Source organism: Mycteria americana, chromosome 17, assembly GCF_035582795.1.
Source record: "Mycteria americana isolate JAX WOST 10 ecotype Jacksonville Zoo and Gardens chromosome 17, USCA_MyAme_1.0, whole genome shotgun sequence".
Lineage (NCBI taxonomy): Eukaryota > Metazoa > Chordata > Aves > Ciconiiformes > Ciconiidae > Mycteria > Mycteria americana.
In genome coordinates this window covers 8944714-8967655 of record NC_134381.1, presented here as the reverse complement: position 1 = coordinate 8967655, position 22942 = coordinate 8944714, and the positions used below count along the sequence as shown (strand labels likewise).

Here is a 22942-nt window from a genome sequence, read left to right as displayed (position 1 = left end):
GTCTTTATATTTAGATTAATAACTATGTAATCACTTCATTAGTTTATTTAGATTATGTTATTTTAGGAAATTATTGTTTAGATCAGCCTTGTCCTTCCCATCTATCTGTGCCTTCCCAGAATTAAGTAATATCTGAGGAAACCAATTAATTGCAACTCAACCGCTGTAATGGGGTCTGCTCTACAATGTGGCAATGTCTAATGGAGTTTTAATTTCCCCATGGTGAGTCAACATTTGCTTAAAGAGAGAAGACTGTCAGAGCAAACCGCTGCCCGAGACACGCACAGCTTCTTCCAAGTCTGTGGGGCTGAACAGGCATCTTGGGGCTGCTGCTTCTTTCGTTGGGGGTAAAATTCACAGAGGGTCATCAAAGAGCATCCCAATTCCCACCACAGGCTGAGGTTTCCCGTGGACTTGCAGAACATGGAGGACGTACAGCCCTCCACAGCTCTCAGGCTGTACCTCCCAACCTTGCAGGGGTCCTGGGTGCTAAAATGAACTTGTCTCCCAGTGAAGCTTTGACAGCCCTTTTTCAATGCATGGTCTTCCTTACAAAATATTTATTTAACTGTCCTGGGTCCTCGCTATGCAGTTGCACCAGCAAGTCCTTGTCACGGACCAGAACCCTATTATGGTGGGGGGCTGTCAAAAGCAAATCCTCAAGGAACCTGCTGTACCCATGTAACTCATGACACACACGGGACAGCAGAATTTATAACGAGGCTCTTTTCCATTAATTGGATTGTGCAGAGTATTTAGTAGTGCCAGAAGTTGCATTTGGGATTCTGGAGGGAGGCAAAGCACCCGGAGCCCTTTGAAATGCCCCCGCTCCCTCCCTTGCTCAGGCCCTGGGCATCTTTGCAAACCTCAGCCTACGCGCTGTTGGCTAATGACTCTTTTGCTTGGTGAATGCTGACAAACTTCTGAAGCCGGTCTGCCTTTCCCAATCTTCTGACAGCTTAAAAGATTTGAAACAAAGCTACATTATGATGCAACCAATTTCAGCAGCATCTGATTAACAAAAAGGAGGCCACAGCTACCTGACAGCAGCCGGTGGTTATTTTTTATTTCTAAAACAAACTGATGGCCTCAAATATTCATACATGTATTTATTTTTTTGTTTAAATGTCTCATTTCCAGGGTTTTTTTGGATCATGCAGGGAAATAAAGTTTTGCAATTCTTCTTCTCATAATAAGTCTGTCCAAAAATGATGTTGCTTGTTGTGTTGAAAGATGGTTTCATTTTCTACTCAAAATTGGTATGAAAAATTTGCCTTGCCAAATGAACATTGTATACTGAACTTGTCAAATCCTCTCTCCTGACACAAATAAAAGATAACATTGGGTGGCAGCATGTAAAACAGCACTGACAAGACAGCTAGGATGGAAGCAAAGAAATGCATATTTTTCTCTTTCTCTCTTCCTGAGAAGGGTAGGGGAAAGATCCAGGTGAGCGAATGCTGGCGTGTTACAACCAAAAATACATCATCTAAAGACTTAACAAGCCATTTCCATGCGGGTTTTAAGATGAACATAAGCGATTCCATTTCTGATTAGCAAAATCATGACAAAAGTCTCGACTTTTTTCCAGGCAACCAAGAAAGCTGCTAAGTAGAAAGAGTGGCTGGATGAAAGGTGTATTCAGTTAAAAGTTCACAACTCTGCTGTGCAGGCTGGAAGGACTACTTACAGCACTGCTGAAAAATTATTCCAAGTATATTTAAAAATAAATAAAGTAATGATAGCACTTCCATTAGATCTGCAGTCACACCATGTAAGTGAATTTTTTTTTTCCTATTAAAATTGTTGATTGAAGGCTGTTAGCTATTTATCAGCCCAAAATTACATTTCTTCTCTCGTAGGGGTTGCCTCTGTTAAAAATCACAACAACTGCCTAGTTAGTAACAAGAAAAGACTCCTAAAACTGCAGTTTCGGGTTGGGGGGGGAAGGAATACAAGCATGAAACACAGATTGCACCTTCAAATCCCCGATGGCATCACGCTTCTTTGTTCTGCTAAGAAAAATTAACCTCAATCTCGGCTCAAGGTCCCCCGATTGATTATCATAGTCATTTAAATACTGTAATCTCATTTTCAGCATCAGGGAAAGGGAGCGAAAAGAAGAAAAAGAGAAAGAGGTGGGGAAGCGAGGGGGAGAGAAAGAGAAAACAGAATAAATTATCTGACAAAAGGAAAAAGGGCCTTTCTGCTTACGGAGCCTATTTCAGATCCTTCCACTTGATTGGAAAAGTTGATGAAGTTTAAATGAAGCAGAATTAGAGGCTCAGGCCACTGAGTATTGACAGGGGCCCATGGAAGAATGTGCAATTCAATAGGCCTGATTTCTGTGGAAAACAGGGGAAAGGCCTAAATGGTATAATCTTCAATCAAATCTAATATCGACACTGACAAGGCAGGGTAATGAGATAGGCCAGATCAGGCATGTTGGTTAAAGAAATTAATCCCTCTCGCTGCACCAAGAGTTCAGCTTTGATGCCTATTGTACAGACCCCCGTCCCAGCCTATCTAAATGCTAACTAACTGCGAGTGTGATCTGGGACTGTGCTTTTCATTGCTGGGGCTAATCTGATAACAATTTTAGCTCCCTGATTATGGCGGCAGAGGTAGCACGGCAGCCCCTCGCCGTGGCACCGCAGAGAGGGAGGAGAGGGGCAGAGCGTGGCGATGGATGCAGCCGCGCCGGTGCGGGGAAACTTGCGCTTCGGCGTGTATTAGAGCTTTAACACACTGTAATACATGGTAATTAGTGTAGTTACAGTCGCCTCCTGACCAGCTGATTGGTGTCTCCTGGGAACCACCGCGGGGGCCGCGCAGCGAGCAGGAGGGTGGTCGGAGAGAGCAAATGTAAAGGGACGTTGGGAAGTTGAAAAGCGTGCTGCAAACAAAGGGGCTCTCCTACCTGGGCGAGCAGCCCGAAGCTCGCAAATTAAAAATTAAAATTTATTTTTCAGGCTAGTTTGCTCTCCACTAAGCAATACAAGGCTTGCTGTGTTGGCTTCTCTGATCCCCATCCTCCCCCAGCCTGGGAATTACACTATTATTTTTAATCAGGTTTCACTTGTAAGATTTTTAGGCACAAAACCCACGTTGGTTTGCTTAAAAAAAAATCAAACTAGAGATATTTCCCCCGATATCAAAGTTTTCTTAAAGGCTCTCGTAGGAAATCTGGTAATAGAGTCCCACTTTCATTTATCTATGCTACTTCAAGGAAATGTGAGTAGAAAAGTCAGTGTAATTTATTTTACAAAGTACAAATGGTTAAAAAAGAAAATTTCCTCAGAAATGCAGGTTCTGTCTAATCTGTACAATGTGAGCAGCCAAGCAAGAACAAAACAATCCCTGCAAGATGACAAAGGCTTCTCCAATTCAATAATTAAGCATATGAGCATCTCTAAGAATTTGCGTGGAAAGCAATCTGCCCTTGGGGAAAGTGTGGCTAAAAACTTGCAAAAACGCAGAACTGAAAACATCGGTCCCTGTGATCGCCTTGAATGTGCTTCATTTGCTCTATATTCTGCTAGGCAGCACTCAAAAAGAGGGAAAATGATGGCAGCAAAGGTTTAAAAACAAGAGGTTTTTGCCTTTTCTTTGGGCAGCTGCCCACCAGTTGCCTGCCCGATGCCCTCCTGTCCAGGACAGTCCTTACTGAGCCTCCACCAGCTTTTCCTCTATGCTCAGGAGATTTTTTGTGCCTCTTCCAGAGAAGGAGCGATACTTATTGTTGGTGGAGTGGGAAGCAGAGGACGGAGAGGAAATAGGGCAGAGATGTCCCTGTGCTCTTACAAGTTCTAGCTGGGTCTCTGGTGCAGCTCTCAGCCTGCGGGGCTCTGTCTCTGGAGCAGGGTTTGTGGGTAAGGGCACGTTATCAGGATTTGGAATATCCCTGACTTTCTCCATGGTGTCTTTGGTTTGAATTAGTCTGAAAATCATCTCTTGGCTTAATGTGGTTTGGGGCCAAAGCCATAAACTGCTGTTGGCTCTCCCCCAAACTTTCTTAAATCTTTCAGACAATAAAACCCGAGTTTTAGGTTCATCATAAAAATTTATAGCCTGCTGCAGCTCTGGATGCACTGTGAGTGCATGGACCCATTTGTGACCTTTTTTCTTTTTTTTTTTTTCCTCCTCTGCCTACATTCTCTCTTCCTTTGGCTTCATTTCTGCTTTTACATCACCAACAACTCAGGCAAGAGGCTGTACAGATGTTCTCTGCTATGACAACGCTGCTATTAGGGTCATAATGCAACAATTCGGTCTAATGGTTATTATTGTGCTGGCTGACTTCAATAATGCACTTTTAAATCAAAGGGCCTTTGAAGCTTTATTTCCATTGTATTAGACAAATAAACACAGAAGATTTTCACGAACATAAAAGGCATTCACCTTGTAATGTTTCGGGGCTTATTAGTCTCACCAATTTGCATTGTTTTGTTCACATAAAGGATCAAAATGCCCTTTTGCTTGCTTTTACGTACTGCCTGCCGATCTTGGGGGTGAGCAGCTACGAATGCCCGGTGCTGCTGGTGCCGTCCCTCTGCCCGCTGAATCACAGCTGACAGTTTGCAGCCTAAGTTCTGTCTTCAAATAACCAGGAGAAAAACCCACTACTTTCATTCATGCAGAATGTTTACTTGCCTCTTGGAAATGCCTTATTTATTTCAGTGGTGTCTGTGCAAAATAGGGGAGGGCACTAAAGCTCATAAGGAGTTTAATTTTTAGTGTACCAAATAATTAATTTAAAATCTTAAATGAGTTCATGCTGAGAAGAAAACCCTTAGAAGTCGGAGCACTGGCAAGACAAAGCTCAGAACCAAACCTAATGATTATTTGACTAACCAGCCCTTCATTAGTTTATTTCTCTAATGAATTATTGAGCTGTACTGTGCAGACATTTCAGAATACATTTTAAAAGCACAACACTGGCCTTAGATTGCAAAAATATAATAGTAGTAGTGATATAATAATAATAGTAATAAGCACACAAAATGCTGCATAAACACTAATTAATCCTCAGCGTCCCCAGGCAGCAAGCACAGAAGGCAGGATGCTCAGCACATGTAGCGATTCGAGGTAAATAGTATAATTAACACCAAATAAAAGACAACCTTACTCCAAATACGGATCACAGTACTTGTGGCTACTCTGCTCTGTGTTACAGGGGTTATTCACCTGAGACAGACAAACTAAAATCTGGTCCCCGACCAAGTTTTCAATAGATACATTGATTCCAAACAGCTGAGAGCAGGTATTAGGAGAGGGAACAGGGTTATTTAAATCAACAAAGCTAACACCTGAGGGAAGTTATCCAAGTGCTTGTGGAAGGTGCTTTGCAGGGTGGTGATGCTGTCAGCAGAGTTTGCCGCATCTGAGGCTCTTGGTCAACACGGAAGCAGCCGTGCGATCTCGGCTGCGGCTGAACCCCCAGATCATTTGGGGAGAGCAGAGGTGTGCCGTGGAGACCACGGGGACCTGCGCTGTCTCGGCACGCCTGGTGCGTAGGTGCTCTGCGGAGAGGGAGTGATTTTGCTCTCTGTTAGTCCCAGCCATCACACAGACGCTACACCTGCACGGTTTCTGATAGCTCGTACAGCTGCTCCCTGAGCATCCAGCGACGGGTGTGTTTTTAAGGAAGCCTTTCTTTTATCACCTTCCTTTCCTGTGCAGGTTAGCGGTCCTTGCACAAAGGTGGATGAGGAGCACAAAGGTGAGTGGTGCCTCCTGGCTTGGCCCTGAAAAAGGGCTTGGCGAGGTGGGAGCGTCGTTCCAGGATCACCTTGGCTCCTTGCTATATCGGTGCCGGGAGAGGTAAAGAAGATGAGCGGATTTGGAGAGAAGGTTTAAAAAAAAAAAGGAAGGTGAGGGTTAAAGGCTCAAAGATTGAGCACAACATTCCAGTGTGTAAAAGCCCTGTTACAGCCACAATGCAGGTCTATTAATAGAAGTTTCAACTCCAGAGTGATGGAAAACCTGCCCTTTCCGTAATTACTGTTGCAAGAGATGTTTGTGATGCATGCAGGTTACAGCTCAAAGCAAATATCCTTTTTCACACCATGCACTTGTCCATGTTTGTCTCTTGCATAATTAGAGCTTTTTTCACGAGGTGACACAGTTTTAGTTTGATAAAATGCCGCTACTTCCTTTTCTTAGCTGTCCTTTCTATGGAAACCAAAATGAGTTTGCAACAACTCTCAGCAGTGCCTTGTTCTGTGACAAGTCAGACGGCTCAGAAATACTTCATGATAGGGCTCAATAGGCATGAAAGGAAAAAGAAAAATGTGGTGAATGATTTCTGCCTTTACTTGGTACCCACGTAGTGAGTGGAGTCCCACGGCCACCCGGCTGGTGCCCTGCCATCACCCGCATCGAGCTGCTCTCCCTGGGCATGGAGCAGGTTCCTGGGAGAGCGTGGGGTGAGCTTTTCCCCATGTCCCCTTCCCCCACTAAAAAGGGCAGTTCAGCCTCCCTGGCCTGGTTAATCCTTCCTCTGCTGGGACTGCCAAAACCAAGGCTATCAGCGTGCCAATCCCTGTGGTTTTGTGAGTTTTTTTGATCATATATTCTTCCTCTAGAGACTGTGGCTGCTGAAGTTGTATTGCCTGAGTCCTGTAGCTTTTGTTCAATCTTATTTGGAAAAAAGAAGAAATTCCAGCCCTCAGGGCTGGAGAGAAAAGCTTAGGAAAATGAACCCTAAATGACCTGGTATTCAGACCAATAAAAAGAGCCTGGCATCAGTTGTTATGTAAATAACAAGCTTTTAAAACAAATATTGTGCATTTCAATAGTGCTGAAAACTTTTGATTGCTAAATCTGGTTCTCCTGCAGCCTGGATGACTGGGATTGAGACTTGAGGCCAGCCTTTCCCAGCCTGCAAAGTACCATCACCATCCTCCTCCTCAGCACTGCCGGTTCTGAAACAACTTTTTAACGTTGAGAGACGCAGTTCGGGCTCTGAAGGCGAGTTGGATGCCTCTCAGCTCGGAAGGTGTTTCATGGAGAGCAGTTCCCCGCTTTCTGCATGTCGCCTGGCCGCACTTTAAGAGGTAAGAGGATGCTTTGGCCCGTGGGTCTGGCAGCTGGGATTTCCCATTTTCCTTCACACACCAGGGATACGTCCAATGCCAGGCTGGTGATGCAATGCCAGGCAGCGATATGTTGAACTGAATTATGGCTTATTATCCAAAAGATGTTAATATAAGCATAACCAAACTGGTGTGGGCCACTTCTTCTGGAGTGCATGTCAGGCATGCTGGGGGTTAAGTGTGGTGAAGTCTTGTTTCCTGCCCAGAGCTGGCTTATTTTTGTAATGCAGTAGTTTTCAGTAAGATTGTACCGAGAAAAGTGCTTGACTAAGGCTTTTACTGGTAAAAACAAACAAACCAAAAATGCTTTGCTCAGATTTTTATGGGCATCAGTAGATGAAATACTTTCCTCAGTTTTATGCTGCAAGAAAATATATATTGATAAACTAATTCCTTGATTTTAATTAAAACACATCATATGTTCTACCAGAGAAAAATAGAGCATTCATCCCTAGAAATCTTTATGTGAAAAGATGATGTTTTTAATCTGCAATAGCCAGCATGTGTGGACACATCCTGGTGGGAGGACGGGGCTGGACAGAGCTGAGGCAGGAGGGTCAGCCAGAAACGCAGGCAGTTGTCTATGCAGTGGTCTCTGTTTGGATACGTGATGCCTCATTTAGAAGATACATGAGAGAACTAGGAGAGAAAGTAGGGGATCCTGGTGTTAGCTGCTGCAAAGGAGGAGGTCTCTCACACTTGCACTAAGATTTTGGGGACCAAGTGCTAGCTGGAGGAAGATTGGGCAGTAAGTGTCCCATCCATCACAACTGGGCTTCAGGTTCTTCTGTATTTGCTGTCCTGTGAACCTTAATGACAACTGTTGGAGCTGTGTGTTCCTCAGTGCCCTCCCACGGCTGCCAGAGGCACTTGTCCAAGCAGCAGTTGTCTGAAACCTCTTTTGTCCCTTGCTTCTAAACCATCTTTGTGTCCTTGGTTTTCAGGTGGCACTGCACAGCACGAGGATTGGGACCTGCTGGCCATCATCCCTTCAGCAGCTCTCTCCAAAATGCCTGGTCCCCAGGGCTCTTCCAGAGGGGGAAGAGATCCCAGACTGCAGTTGGAAGCACAAAGAGGAGACGTGGCAGAGGGCTGACGCTGTGAGTATGTCACTACCAGTGTGTGCCCCAGCGAGCACGACTGGCTGGGTGCCAATGCTTACCCAGTAAACTGCCATCCCGTCACTCACCTCCTGGCAGCGGAGGACATCTCGGTAAATTCAGCATTCAGTGGGGCACGACGCAATGTAGGAAGGTAGTTGGCAGAGGGTCGGCGGTTTGCTGCACAAACTTTACGACATAGTTTACTGAGGTGTAATCACCACTGATTCCAAGAGTAAAAGCATCCCTGTTAATAGCCCAGTTACTTCATGCTAAAGAATTGCATCAGGTGGATGCAGATCTCTTTACATCCCTACCAGCTGGCTTACTGTGAAGCAAATCCTCCTGCAAGAAAGCCCTGAGAGAAGAGAAGTTGTCCATAGTGCTAAAATTTAACACTACTTTTTCTCAAAACTTGCTCAAATTTTAATTTCACCTGGCCACATAGCAGAAAGCCAGATCGAGTCATATTAAAGCATCCTATGGTTTATAACTGCTCAGAAATCCCACTGCCAGGATGCTCTGCAACAGTTATACTGAGAAAAAAACCTCAAGCCTTAAAGCTGGGGCTGAGCAAACTGCTGGACCCGAGGGGAGAAGACATCAACTGAGCTCTAGGGACAGACAGCGCTTGGCCAAATGCTCCCATCCAGGCAGGCAAAACTCCCACATAAATCAACATAATCTTAATGACTGCATATAATCTGCAACATACACACTACAGGAGAGGAGCCGCCCTTTGTAGGATTACCCCAGTGCTATATTCGTAGACCTGGGATTTATGGCGCTGACGGGTGGTTTTATACCTATTTCAATTTAAGGAGTGTAAAATGCATCATGAAAATAAGTAGGATCAACCCAACCCCTGCAATTATGCCTTAGCATACCTTAAATGCCATATAATTACATATTCTTCTGATTCATGGTCAGGCATCACCTAAAAACGTATTTGCTAGCACACTCTTCTAAGAAAGGCAGAAACAGTTTGGAGGGATGGGAGGGTGCGGCGCTGCATCCTCTCCTTCCCAGCAGTGCAGCTGCCTCCATCCCAAGGAGGCTCGCCCTGCCCACCTCTGTCCGCACCAGCGAGGTGAGGAAATCTCGCCCCAGTTCCACTTGTAAGCAAAGATACCGCCACTTCCTCTCGAACTTACGGGATCCAGAGAAAAGAAAGTAAGTAGAAGTTTGGGATTTGAGAAAGTGAAGCTGCTTTTGCGTTATGATGCAAACCCTTTTTTTTTTTTTTTTTGCTTTGCTGTCCTAATACAATTTCTAAGTAGCTTTTTAGCTTCATGAGGGGAAAAAAGAGAAGATATTCAACGTTGCAAGACTCCAGTTTCCCGTGATATTCAAAATTCCGAAATTTTATGGCCGACTTCCAAGCCTGCCGGCGCCGGGGTGCGATTACCAGGGGACCTCAGGACTTTAACTGCCGCAGCAGGGGCTGAACAGCCGCGGTTTAAATGTCACCGCTGTCTGCCGGGGAAAAATCACGCTTTTGAGCAGAACTGGCTGCCCTCACCAGGAGAAGAGGAAAAGCGCAGCTGGTCAAACCGCTCGGTGCCCGCTGCCGGGGGCTGCGGCCGCCGTCCCCCTCCCTCTGCACCCTCAGAGCACCGATCCCGGCCCCCGAGCACCGGGGGGGTTCAGTACCGGGCCGGCGGAGCGTCCCTGATGGGGACTGGGATGGGCAAGAGCTGGTTAGGGCACGAAGGTATTCTGCGAGTGCCATCCAGGGGACGAGAGCTGTACTTCAGCTGCTGCTCGGGGGGACCCCAGGGAAGGCGGGGGGGGTTAAAGCGTGACTTTCTGTGGCTGGGGATGTTCATTAGGAGGAGGCAACCGAAGTGAGATGCCTGAAGCTTTCTAAAGTCCCCCCAGAGCTCAGCCCATCCACAGAAGGGGGATGCAAGGGGAATTGGTAGGATGAGGAGTGTCAGGAGTTCGGGAAGTGCCCGTAACCGCCACAGCCGGTCTAAAATCCGGATTTAGGCGGTTGGAGTTTGTGTGTCGTCGTCGTCCCCGCCCCGGACCCCTCCGCGGCGGGGGGGGGGGGGAGAGGGCAGCCCCAGTGACATCTCGGTCCCTGTCCCCGAGCACTCCTCAAACCGTGGGGCTATGGCTCGAAAAAACGCCCGAGCCTCGGAGGGAAAACTCGTCCCACGCTGCTGCCCGTCACCATCCCGGGGCTACCGGGTGTTTCACCGTGAGAAAACACGGTTTTTTCCCTCCTTGTCATATAGATTAGTGGCGGGAAAACCCCTCTTTTCAACTGTTGCCACCCTCCAGGTGCTTTAACGGGATACGTTTCCGCTGTGTGGCTGCGGTGGCCCGGGGCTGCCCGCGGGGACCGCGACCCCCCGCCCCTCCCCGGGGTCCTGTTGGCCGCTACCGGCGCCAGGACGGGGCGGTGGCCGTGCCCGGGCAGGGAGCGGGGATGGAGGGGAGGGGAGGGACCGGAGGGCGCCGGGGCTCACCTTGAGGATGAGCGGGTTGCGCAACATGCTGTCCCGGGCCACCCCCAGCCGCTCGTTCTCGCTGCCCGGCTCCACCTCGGCCAGGGCCAGCGGCCGCCGCGGGGGTGCCGCGCCGCCACCCGCCATGTCGCCGCCCGGGCCGCACCACACCGCCGAGAGGACAGCCGGGGCTGAGGCGGGCGGCGTTGCTCTGCCCGTGGGGGGCAGCCCTGCCCGTGGGGAGCAGCCCCGCCGCCGGGGCCGGGGCCGGGGCCGGGCGGATCTCGCCGGGAGCGGGGGCGGGGGGAGCCGGCGGCGGGGGCGGGGGGAGCTGGCGGCGGTGCCCCGTCTCCTGGCAACCGCCGTCCCACGCCGTCGGTCCGTCGCTTTGATGGGTCCGGCTGGGACCGCTTCCGCTGGGAGGCGGTGGGGAGGGGGGAACGGAGAGTGCGGTAGCAGGTTGTGGGGGGGGCAGCGTTGCGAACGGACGCGGGGGGAGCGCGCGTGGCGCGGAGGTGCGGCGGGAGGCCCCGGGCGGGGCCGTTATCCCCGCGGGGGCGGCGGGACGCGCTGTCCCGGCCAGGGACGGGGGGAGGCCGGCGGGGAGGGCGTCAGGGTCCCTGAGGGGACTGTGGTTTCCCCGCCTCGGCCCACCCCGGTGTCACCGGGAGGCCTGTGGCGGCTCTGGGTGCCCCCCTCGCCCTCGGTAGTCCCGGAGGGAGGCGGAGGGTAACGGCGGGCCGGCCGGTGGGTGGGACGTGCCTGCGCGCAGTGGGTGCCGCCGGGCCCTGTCCCACGGCCCGCCCTCAGGCGTGCCCGCTGCCTCGGCTTGTGGCCCGCGGCCTAGCTGGTGTGGCGGTGTGCGGGTTGGGGTCTGTCCCCGAGCTTGCAGGGGTGCCGGTGTGGCGGTGTGCAGGTTGGGGTCTGTCCCCGGGCTTGCAGGGGTGCCGGTGTGGCGGTGTGCAGGTTGGGGTCTGTCCCCGGGCTTGCAGGGGTGCCGGTGTGGCGGTGTGCGGGTTGGGGTCTGTCCCCGGGCTTGCAGGGGTGCCGGTGTGGCGGTGTGCGGGTTGGGGTCCGTCCCCGGGCTTGCAGGGCAGTCTCTTCCCGGCGGCGGTGGGGAGGTGGTGTCTGGCACCGGTCAGCGCTGGGAACTGCGTTGGGGATGTGAAATTCAAAGTCTTGTGTTTCAGAAATGATGGGATGTTGGTTTGTAAGTGGTTTTTTTATGCGCTGGCCGTAGGAAATGTGCTAAAAAAGACTTCCTGCCTGCTGTGTGCAGCTCTGTGGTTGTCAGGAATAGATTTGTTCTGGTTACGGAGTGGGTTGGAGCCGGCGGGTCTTGGCTAGGCTCGGGTCTGTTTGAACGTGGGCGAAGCCAGTCAGAAGCTTCTAATTAGAAAACTCGGTTTTAGTGCGATTAGTTTAATATTTCTTTATTACTTTTAGCTTGTTGCTGTTTCAGTGCTGAAAGCAGAGTTGAATACAGCAGCCTGTCATTGTTTAGTTATTCAAAATCAACTTAAAGCTAACAGTTATTAAAGCGTATCTTTGTTACAGGAAGGCAATTGTAAGGCTGAATACAGCTGTGATGCACATCTGTTTGATGAAGAAGGCATCGCTTTTTCATAGTCACTTTCTAAAATTAGCTGGATTGAAAAGTAAGTATCTTTATTATATGTTTCTAAGAAAATATTGAGTAGTTCCATAGTATTTTTATGGGTTTTTTTATTTACTGTGTAACAGTGTGTAATGGTACATAGATTATAGCATTCAAGTAAAACTTATATCTTTTATTTAAGGTAAGAAAAGATATGACAGGAAAAGCAAGTGCAGATGATTTTCAAGTTCGGGATTTTCTCAAGAAGAAGAAGAAGAAGAGGAGAAAACACAAAGAACACGATAAGAAATGTGAAAATGATGAAAGAGAAAGTATACAACATGCAGAGCTTAGCTGTGCTTCTCCACTGCTGTTTGAAGATCGAGCAGCACAGAGCGTTGAAGGCTGTAAAAAGAAGAAAAAAAACAAAAACAAGGGGGAAAAGCAACAGTCTTTGTTAGATAATTCTTGCGTAGGACTGGAACATGAAATTAGTAATGAAAATGGAGTGGATGCTTCCCCAAAAAAAGGGAAAAAAAAGAAGCGGAAGCATGATGATAGTACAGGTGAGCAAAGCCATTTAACTTGTGTCACAGTAAATCAGCATAGCACTGATAGTTGTCAGGAGATCGATGCTGATTACATTTATTTAAAACAATCTGTTAAGAAGAAAAGAAAACATAAATTGCCTGAAGAGGATGAGGTACATGAGCTGCCTACTTCAGAAACATGTGATAAAAATGACAGTAAAAGATCAGCAAAGAAGAGGAGGAAGAAAAGAGGCAGTAGTACCCAAGGTATGCAGGAAGACACAGATGTAACTGTTGGCCAGTCGCTGTTGTCATCTCCAGAGCAAAACAGGCAAGGGGAAGACACAGTCTTGCCGTTACCTACAGAAGAGGGTGGAGTGGCAACACCCCAGCAATGGCACGGAGATGGTGACTGTAATGATTCTCCTGCCATGAGTGAAGATTCTACAGATGTACCTGCTAATTTTTCTAAGCGGACTAAAGCAGCTGATCAGTCTCCTCAAAAAACTCCAGTGCGTGCTAGGAAGCCAAAAAAAAGCAGCGCTTCTGTCATGGAAGAAAGCTCTTCAGAATCTGATGTAATGTGAGTTTAGGTTTTGTTTGTGGTTTTGGTTTTTTTGGGGTTTTTTGTTTGTTTGTTTGTTTTTTTTTTTTCCTTCCACCCACCCCCAAATAGGTTTCTGTTACATTATTTGGGTCGCAGATTTTTCCTCAGTCTGTTTTGTATGTATTTTTAAAAACAACTTCAAAAACCTTTACAGTATGTTGAAATGTTATAGAGACCTACTTTAAGAGCTTAGTTATCTTTTTAAGATACAAGAGAAAATTTGTAAGAATACACTACCATCGCCTTCAATGTAGAATATTTTCTCCTGTTTAAAAACCGTAGGTATAGAAATAATTTATGTGCAAGCAATTAATATTTAGTAAAAAAAAAACGGGGGGGGGGGGGAGGAGAAAGGGATTTAATTTGTGAAATTTGGTATTTATAGTGAACATAGGCATTTCTAGCAAGCAACTAGTAAGGTTAACTAAAGAATTTAATGTTCTGTGCAAACAAACACTCGTGTAAGTAGCTCTTGGTGCTTTTACAGTGTCTAGAACCCACAATAAGAGCAGTAGTAAGAGACAGATGGAAAAGTTCTGGGTTGCCAGTGGTAGCAAGAGATGCTATTTCTTTGTATGTCCACGTGTGAGAGTTTTGTGCGAAAGGTGCGGATTTTCAGAACTTCAGCAAGCTCTTTGAATATTGTAAGTATAGCAGTTTGATAATAAATTATATCTGTGTTAAAAGGTTGGAAATACAAGGGGATGGATGTGTGAAGTGTTCCTTGTTCTTTAATTAATGAACATATTCATTCTTTTAATGGTAGAGATACTAACAATATCTCTGTTTTGGAGCTCTAGTGGTGTATTTTATTTTACTCTGTTTTTTTATATCAGGACACCAGAACCCTCGGCATCAAATAGAAAGAAGGACCAGAACAGTTCCTTTACTGAAATGGCAGCCTCTGATGAGCTTAGTCTGGATGATGAAGAGTGCCTGGACTCTACCATATGTTCAGTTTTGGATTTGGATACTGCAAAACAAGAATTGGAAGAGTTTATTCCCCATGTGAGGAATATATCGGACAGTTCAATCAGGAAGATGGCTGGAAGAGACTTAGTGAGGTTTAAACAGTTTAAAAAACAAGGTGAGCTCTCAAAATATTGTTGCAGTGAGGAAGGACTGTGCAGCTGTGCTGTTTTGATAGAGAGAAAATAGGGTTTTTTCGTATCCTGTCTGTCACATCCATGGAGTCTGGTTCACTTCATCCCGATGGACATATTTTCTGTTCCTCTGGTTTGTAGCATCTACTTCCTTATTGCGAAATTACAGTCCAAAATGTATGTGTAAATTGCCTGCTCCCAGCTCTTGTTTTGTCTCTTTTCAGTTTTCTTTTTTCACCTTTTGAATTTGTCGATCTTTCATTATACATTTGCTAAAACCTGAAATGTAATGCACAAGAGATGGTACTTGAGGTTTGCTGTAATTTTTTTTTTTCTTTTTAATAAAATTCTCTATGTATTTTAGGTATTGCTGTCAAGTTTGGCAGATTTTCCCAGAAGGAAAATAATCAAATCCAGAAAAATGTTGAAGAGTTCTTGTCAATTACTGGAATAGACAGTGCTGAAAAACTCCTGTTTACCTCGAGGTATCCAGAAGATAAAGAAACTATCAATCGCCTAAAATCAGAACATCTTTTTTGTGAAAAACTTTGTAAGTATTTAAGTTCCTTTGCAAATAGCTGAATAGTACATTCCGCAACCTGGAGATATCATGATGTATTTTCTAAAATAATTTTTTATTGAAAAGCACTAATGTTGCTAAATTTGGCCAAAAAGGAGCATGCTGCTGAGAGTATGTAGTTGATAATCTGTACAGTATACTCTTCTTGTTATCTTTTCTCGGGTATGAAGAGTTTAGAGATTAAAATATCATCATCACCAGCAGCACTTACAGACTTTCAAACTTGCATTTGGGCTTTATGGCTTAAGGTGCATTATTTGCTAGGCTATAATTAAGCATAGTGGTTTATTAATGGGAGGTGTGATTAAGTCCTGTCTGAAATTGTCAACTGTTCTCAGAGCGCATAAATAGATGGCAGGTTCAGGACTGAGTGATGACAGAAACGGAAAAAAATTAGGTCTTTAGCCAAAGCAGTTAGTTTTCCAAGATGTGAGGAAAACAAACAAAATTCTTATAGCTAAGATTCTGTTTGCAGGAGGAGTATCTCTTCTCTTCCTCTTTCCTCATTTTGTTAGGCTTCTCTTGGCTAGAGAACATTCACACTTCACATGGCAAACATGCTCATTTTGTAACATCTCCGATGAATCTACTTAGTGCACTTTCTCAGTGGCTTTCTGTTCTCTGTGTGTTCTGTATCGTTAGCATAGGCAAGACAGAGTAAATGGCAACCTGTAATGGATTTGGGTACTAGCATTTATTTAAGGATCAATGAGGCTACAGATTTGTTTCTCCTTGATTATTTCACACACACAATCTTTCCCTCTGCATCGTCACATTTGCCTGGTGTTGACTTCCCTTCCCATCTGGGAGATTGCTCCTGGTGTGGGAAAATTGGGCAGAAAGTCGTGTCAGTGTTACGTGAGTCCTTGCAGTTACCTGTCCTGGGCATTGCTGACCAAGACTGTTACGTGTTCCCAGGTATTGGTCTCTGTGGATCTTCCCCCACTTCAAGGATCTTTCCTTCAGCCAAGAGCTTCACTTTGTTTTTGCTGGATGCCCCCAGTCCCTGGTTTTCCCCATCGAACTAGTGTGTATGCAGAAGCACAATATCTCATCAGCCTCCTAATTGGTGGCTGTCTCTTGTCTCTCTGTTAATGGGAGTATTCAGCATGTTACTTACATTTGATCCACATGTTATCAAAATTTACAGCCAGCCTATACAATTGGTAGCTAGTGAGGAACAGGTTTGTGCTTGAGAGTTCAAAACTTCAGTTTTTGATATTCACCCACACGTATGCACACACATACACAATTATTTACCAGCTGTCGGCATTCACAATCTTGCCACGGTCCTAACAATTACGTCTTTGAAACTCCTTGGGAGATCTTGTTCAGACTATTTCCTGTGCAGTTACTGAAGTGTAGTAGAGTACATTCTCTTGAATGCAGAGAATCTATCGTTGGCAGCACAGTCATGAAGATGTACGTTGTTCGGTTTTGGTTTTGGTTTGGTTTTTTAAGGTGGCCTCACCAGTGTGAGAAACGTTTCTTAAGTACGAATCATTTACCTTCTAGCTGAGGGCATACCACGACCCTGGAGGCTGATATATTATCGAGCAAGGAAGATGTTTGACCCAAATAATTATAAAGGGAGGTGAGTAATTTGAAAGTTTCTGAATGCTAATACCAGTCTCTGTTTATTTGTACATTAAAAATGGACGCAAATGAAGATCACCTCTCCCATTTGTGCCAGTTAATGTGACTTAAATTGACAGTTCATTTTTCTGACTAGCTCTTATCAAGTCCTCTGTTCTAAAATGTGACTTGAACCGGTAGTGATGAGTAATGTTGAAACGCCTGTAAAGATTACAGCTCTTTTAAGATATTGGAATGGTTTGAATTTGCAGCTGAAGCTGTGCTCATTTCCTCAACTAGGTATACTACGGAAGAAAAAGAAAAATTAAAGCAGTATCATGCTCTGCATGGCAACGATTGGAAGAAGATTTCTGAGATGATGTCCCGTTCTAACCTCTCAGTTGCTATGAAATACTCTGAAATCAAGTCGGGTATGTAATTTTAAGGAAAAGAATTCATTCTGTGTATTTCAATTTGAGAAGTTATTTTAACTGGATGTTCTATGTGCCCTGAACTTTAGGAAAAAATCCCTAGAGTGGATTTTTTTTTTTTTTTTAATTAATTGGTGGTGGTGGTTCTTTTTTCCAGACTACTGATTGCATTTTCATCCAGAAGGGAAGAACAATCTCTGATAGAAAAGGGAAAAGAAGTGGAACAAATGCAACTCTTTATTAAATAGAACTGGCATCTAAATAGGTGCTTTCAGGGGGAGGGTGGGAGGACTTTGGCAACCAGGTTTTAAAAGACAGAAACTAGGGATCAGTGCTATTCTTTAGTGATTAGGCTGAACTCCTCTCTCAAATCTGGTATGCAGAAGAGTTTCTGGGAAGTGTGTTAAGAAGCTGGTCCTGTAAATAAGAATAATGCAAAGTGAAGCATTTGCTCTTTTGCTTTTTTTCCCCTCATCATTTATGATCAATTATGCCTTAACCTTATTTTTCAATTTTAGCTATTAATTATGGTCCTTGGTCGAAGGAAGAGACCCAGAAGTTAATGCATGCAGTGGAGGAGGTGATTAGGAAGAGAATAGAAATGGAAGATGCAAATTCTCTTTCATCATTGGAAAAGTCACATAGAGATCTCTTGATTGACCGTGAGAAACTATACCAGAAATTACCATGGACTGAGATTGAAGCTAAAGTGGGTACTCGATATTGGAGACAATGTAAACAGAAATGGTAAGGTTTTATGCTAAATTGAGATAGTGAAATGTGTTCTGGGGAATATTTAACTCTACTCTGCAAAACTGTTTGTACCATGATGATTGTTTGGTAAGATGGGTAATAACTAGGTTGTAGACTACAGAAGAGGTGTTGCAAATGTGTCTGTCTCAGACACCTAACTCTTTGCTAGCTGTGTTAAGTTTTCTTCTTGCTGTGATAGTGAAGCCTGATTTCTGCTTCTCTGTGGCAGCAGTAGCATCTTGAAGACGCTTCTTTTTGATGCTTGGAATTTCTTGGAATGATAAAAACCTTTTTTTGTGTGTTTTCAAAGGACTACGGTTTTAACAAACAAGATGACCAAAGGGCAGCAGTTATACAGGGGGACCAAAGGATTACAGGCCAAGATCAATCTTATTAAAAGGTATAGTTCAGAGTTACTGGAATGTTTTTGTATCTCTTACTGTTCTGAGTTGTGTTTATAAAAGCTTGCAGGGTGAGAACGGCATGCCTGCAGTTTCATACGGGTTTCACAACTGCTTTTTCTTTGGACAAAATATCCTGTGACTTCTGACTGGGGAGCTGTGAGCATTATTGAATTATTTCTTGAATTCTGCCTACAAACTGCTTCTCTATTATATTCACAGATTGTATGAAATGAAAGTGGAGGATGCTAATGAAGTAAACTGGGAAGAACTCAGTAATACTATTGGGTAAACTTTTTTTCCCTCTTTTTATGGGTACAAAGGATAGTTGAAGCAGACAGTCTTAAAAATTCCACAAAGGAATCAAAGTTCACAGGCCTCTGCAACTATAGAAAATGTCATTTAGTTTGGTAACAGAGAGTTGTATATCCCTGCATAGTGCTGAGCAATAAACCATGCCTACAAGCTCTGAAACTTTATTAACCACTTCAGGCACCCCTTACTGTATTCCTAGTGCATTCTGTGTACTAAGACTGTGGTATGTATTCCATGCTAAAGTCTTTGATAAAAGGCTTTTCCAGGTGTTAATCAACACATAGGAAAAAGGGATAGTTATAGGATGTGTAATACAATACAGTAGCCTTCTTCCAAACAAACAAAGTGTTGCATGTGACATTACCAATACTGTGAATGCTGTGCTTTCTCTACAGCGCCTTTTTTTTCTTCTTCCACATACTTTCATTTACTATTTCTTTTTGGTAAACATATAATACATATGTATAATGGCATGGTTTAGGTTCTTGCCTTCAAGGGGAACTGCTGTCTTGAAAAGTGTTTTGATTAGGATTTGAAATCCAGCCTTTCTACCTAAAGCTAAGGTATTGTTTGACGGGCGTTGGTCTCGTGAATGGGTAACTCGGTAACAACGAAACTTTGTAATAGTTCCTTGCAGCACTAATTCTTTGAACTCTTCTCTTTTCAGAGATGTCCCTAGAGCCTATGTTCAAGCAAAATTTTATAAGCTAAAAGTCTCCTGTGTCCCTTTTTGGCAAAAAAAGACTTTTTCTGGTCAGTATCCCAGCTGTTTGTATATAGTCCGTAAGGTTTTTGCTTGAGTCTAAGAGGATATGTATTCTAGTTCAATTCTTTCTTAATTAGCTTTCCCCTAAATAAATTGGCTAAAATCTCAGGCTTTATACTGATTTTACTAAATGCCTTTTTTTTTTTTAATAACAGTTTACTTTTCATGGCATCTTCATGCAGTGCTTATCAACCTCTTCTCTTTAATGCCTTGGTTTTAAAAGTTTCATGACTGTGCTCTTTTAGTTTATTTTTGCATGTATGTTTGTGTCTGATCTACCCTGCAGTCACTGTGATTGCTACAGAATAGTGAGATTTTTTTACAGTTAACACTGACAAAATAATTTCTCTCTGTGAGATCCAGTTCCCCTACAGATCCAATTAAGACTACGTTTTTTTTTTTTCTTTTTTCAAAGAAATTATTGATTATCTTTTTGAAGAGAAACTTCCAGAACTTGAAGAAAAGTTAGAGAAAAGGAAAGGGAAACATCTTAGTTCTGACAATTCAACAACTGGGCAACAGAAGAAAGCTTTCCGACTCAGTGACATTTTTGACTCCAGTGAAGAGAGTGATTAATTGACTGCCTTAAAAACAATTCCTAGTCTGCATATTTAACTGCAAAATGGATGTGGTTGAAAGTGGGCGCAGATCAACAGCTGCAGGTACACAGGCTATCTAATAATGGAAAAAGTAAAGATAAGCATGTCTGGTTTTCTTGTTTCGTATTGAAGACTAAGGTAAATAGTTTTTGTGCCACCTTTTGTTACCTTAGTTTAGCTCTGGTTTTAGAAGTCTTTTTTTTAAGCATCCAAGTTGCTTTCGGAATGTCTCAAAAATAGTTTTTCCACTCCTTTGTTTTCTGTGGAGTTGAAAGCTACTGTTTACCCTTTGTGCATGAACTTGGTTTTCAGAACTTTAATGAATTTTAAATAATTAAAAAAAAAATTCATGGAATTGGGAAATGGCTTTCAATTTGCTTTTAAATCTCTATAATAAACAAATCTTAAGACATCTGTGTTGATGGAAACAGCACAACTTTGAGTTTTGGTTGGTTTTTTTTTAACAGGTACATTGTTCTTAAAAGCAACTGAGTTTTATTTTTGATGTAGACTTACACTTCTATCAGCTCTTCTAGAGAAAAGACTTATTTGTCTGTTACTGTTCATGAATTGTAATGTCATTTCATGCTAACCAGAACAATGCATTTTAAATGCTTTTGTTAATATTTTGAATACAGAGACAAAATGGATAGTGTATATACATACATACATATATTTTTATTGTGCCAAGGACAATTTCTACATTTTAATTAGAAAGTTGAGGGATAAGATGGAAGTTGTATTCATGTCATTGTATGATATTTTTAACTGTCTGCCTGGAGTGATTATTTGTAAATTGACCGAATGAATGTAAAAAACAAAACAAAAACAAACCCCAAAAACCTTACCGTGCATGTAAAGTATTTGTATGCCTTGTTTATATTTCCTATATGCTGTATTAGAAAGTAATGCAAGAAGACTTGGTCATTTTGATAAGTGAGAATGTCCTTCTTTAATTTTAATAATTGTCATTGAAAACGCAGAACTTTGAACGGCTTGAAATAAAGGCCTTGTTGGAGGTTCTTCTGGATTGTGACTTACAGCAAAGGACGTTAAATGAGAATTTTGTATATTTAACTGTAGTCTGGCTTTAGTCTGTCTGAGGATAGCAAACAGTGTGATTTTGTGGGATAGGCAGGACATCCCATGAGATCAGCCACCTGTAAGTTTTCCAGCCAAGAGGTGAAATGGGGGCTGAAAAAACATGTGCCAGCTCCCTTGCACTTAGTTCTTTGACTTGCTTCAGTTGCCTTATGGGTTTGAAGGTGTGGAATAATTGCTAGAGGTGACTTAGAAATTAAACTTATATTCACATTTTTAGGTAAGGTACAGCATTGAAGAAGCTTCCAGGGTGGAGTGTGGCTGACATGCAAGGAATCCATTCCACGGAAGTTCCCTAGGCCTGCAACCTTAGATGTCGGCAATGCCAGGGGAACTCGGTGTGTTGGCTCTAAGAGGAACTGCTCGGAGGGTGGAGCGGTGTGGAGACACCGCGGCCAGGCTCTGTGATAATATGGGAACTTGAAGGTACCACGGAACCGATAAGCTGCGTATTTGCTGCCCTGGGCCAACAGTCTGTCATGTTTTTGACAAAATGCTGTCCTTTGGTGAACTTTGCTCATTATAACATCGTTATAATACCAAAACACACCTCCCTCCCAAAAGCTACCCGTCTCCAAGGTGCGACCACCCCTCACTGAGCTTGTGCTTTGAATTTTTCCAGTTTATACCTTTCAAAGCAAAGCGAGAAAATTTTACACCAATCATAGCAAAGGTATGTATGACTAGCGTCACTCAAGCTCCACCTGAAAGGTAAGAAATAGTACAAAATAGCTTAAGAGAGAGAGAATGTTAGGGAAGATACCATCACGTATCACTCTTGACTTCTGGGATCAGTTGACGGGCTGAGCCTCTCTTCCCCCCCATCAGAACGCCTTTGGGTAAGATTCGAACAGTTGGTTATACCAAATGCCTCCCTGGGAAACTTAGGAACCTCTATAGAGTCGCTTTATATCTTTTAACGCATTTGTAGCCAGGCGGTGTTACTCATACTCTTGGTATTTGCACGTGCTTTGCAGACAGTGAATTTATTGTCGGTAATCCAAAAGAACTTGTGTATCTGTTGCTTTAATAAACTGCACTCTTCATTAATCTAGCCGTGATAGTTCTCGTTGAACGCGACCAGACTCTTAAGTGTGGCCGTGGTAGCTCATGGAATGCGACTAGGCTGAAGGTGTATCGCGTTATTTGTGCATCCGTAATTGTCGTAGTTCAGTACACTGAACGCGACTGGACTTATAACAATGAATTGGGCATCTGCCAAATTACTTTAACCTTTTAACGCAACAGAAAAATTGGTGTAGTCGGCAGGATTACCATGGATAAACTGCTGCAAAGATACAAATGTGCCCCTTCCTAGGCTGGGAAAGAGTGGGCTCAAAAATTTTGGAAGGATGAAGAGAAAGTGGTAGAGCGCGTTGAGCAGTGTCAGGCTGTGCAAAAGCTTGGAGTGAAAAAAGGTAAAGGTGTAATTTGTGCGGTGTTAGGAGCCTGTTTGACTTGTGCTCAGCAAGAAGCTAAGAAAACCCCTGCTCCCAAACTAGTTTCCAACGTGGAATATTCAACTTTACAATCAGAAAGTGAGGTGTTGAAGTCATCATTGGCCTTTGAGAGGGAGACAGGAAAAACACTAGGAACCCGAGTTGATAAACTTGTGAGAATAATAATCTTAAACAATTGCTGGAAAGGGTTGACCAGCTGTTAGATAAAATGCAACCTTCTGCTCCAGTTAAGCAGATGCGTAGATTAATGCGTAGTGCAAACCCTGAAATTTGGGATGGTGATCTTTGGTTTGACAGCGATGATGATGAGGTCAAAGGGACCTCTAGTTCTGAGCCGCTATTGATTTCCTTATGACCTTTGGTTAAAACTGAGACCGCTGTTGATGAAATCTGCACTACTGTGTGAACAATTCCATGGTCACCAGCACAGTTGATAAAAATACAGGAGAAATTCTCAAGGTGGTCAGGAGA

The 22942-nt window shown here is 44.1% G+C and overlaps 2 protein-coding genes across 5 annotated transcripts in view; one reads left to right on the top strand and one right to left on the bottom strand.

Annotated features, from left to right (window-relative positions):
* The window catches only part of CFAP77 (cilia and flagella associated protein 77), a 61664-nt gene extending 50698 nt beyond the window's left edge, over positions 1 to 10966 (bottom strand). Inside the window, exon 1 of the mRNA XM_075519876.1 lies at positions 10675 to 10966. Within this exon, the coding sequence (XP_075375991.1) occupies positions 10675 to 10800 (126 nt within the window). The 5' untranslated portion in view covers positions 10801 to 10966. The remainder of the gene's footprint in view (positions 1 to 10674) is intronic.
* A 153-nt stretch (positions 10967 to 11119) lies between these two features.
* TTF1 (transcription termination factor 1) lies at positions 11120 to 22065 on the top strand. Of its 4 annotated transcripts, XR_012778240.1 has the most exons (13): positions 11120 to 11168; positions 12211 to 12311; positions 12453 to 13363; positions 14224 to 14474; positions 14855 to 15040; positions 16586 to 16664; positions 16946 to 17076; positions 17595 to 17823; positions 18140 to 18229; positions 18453 to 18518; positions 19213 to 19298; positions 19727 to 19973; positions 21232 to 22065. XR_012778240.1 is itself a non-coding variant. In XM_075519873.1 (12 exons), the coding sequence occupies exons 3-12, from the start codon at positions 12465 to 12467 to the stop codon at positions 19885 to 19887; spliced, it is 2178 nt and encodes a 725-aa protein (XP_075375988.1). In that variant the 5' UTR covers positions 11120 to 11168; positions 12211 to 12311; positions 12453 to 12464; the 3' UTR covers positions 19888 to 22065. The 4 variants fall into 4 exon arrangements, 3 of the variants coding, with proteins under 3 accessions (XP_075375988.1, XP_075375989.1, XP_075375990.1); XM_075519873.1 differs by having other exon boundaries at positions 19727 to 22065; XM_075519874.1 differs by lacking the exon at positions 11120 to 11168 and adding an exon at positions 11211 to 11382 and having other exon boundaries at positions 19727 to 22065.
* Positions 22066 to 22942: the final 877 nt, after the last annotated feature.

Coding starts and splice junctions, on each gene's coding strand:
- TTF1 (XM_075519873.1), top strand. CDS start 12,465: ATGACAGGAAAAGCAAGTGCAGATGATTTTCAAGTTCGGGATTTTCTC. Junction 15,041..16,585: donor TCTTTTTTGTGAAAAACTTT/GTAAGTATTTAA, acceptor TTTACCTTCTAG/CTGAGGGCATACCACGACCC. Junction 17,824..18,139: donor AGACAATGTAAACAGAAATG/GTAAGGTTTTAT, acceptor GTGTTTTCAAAG/GACTACGGTTTTAACAAACA.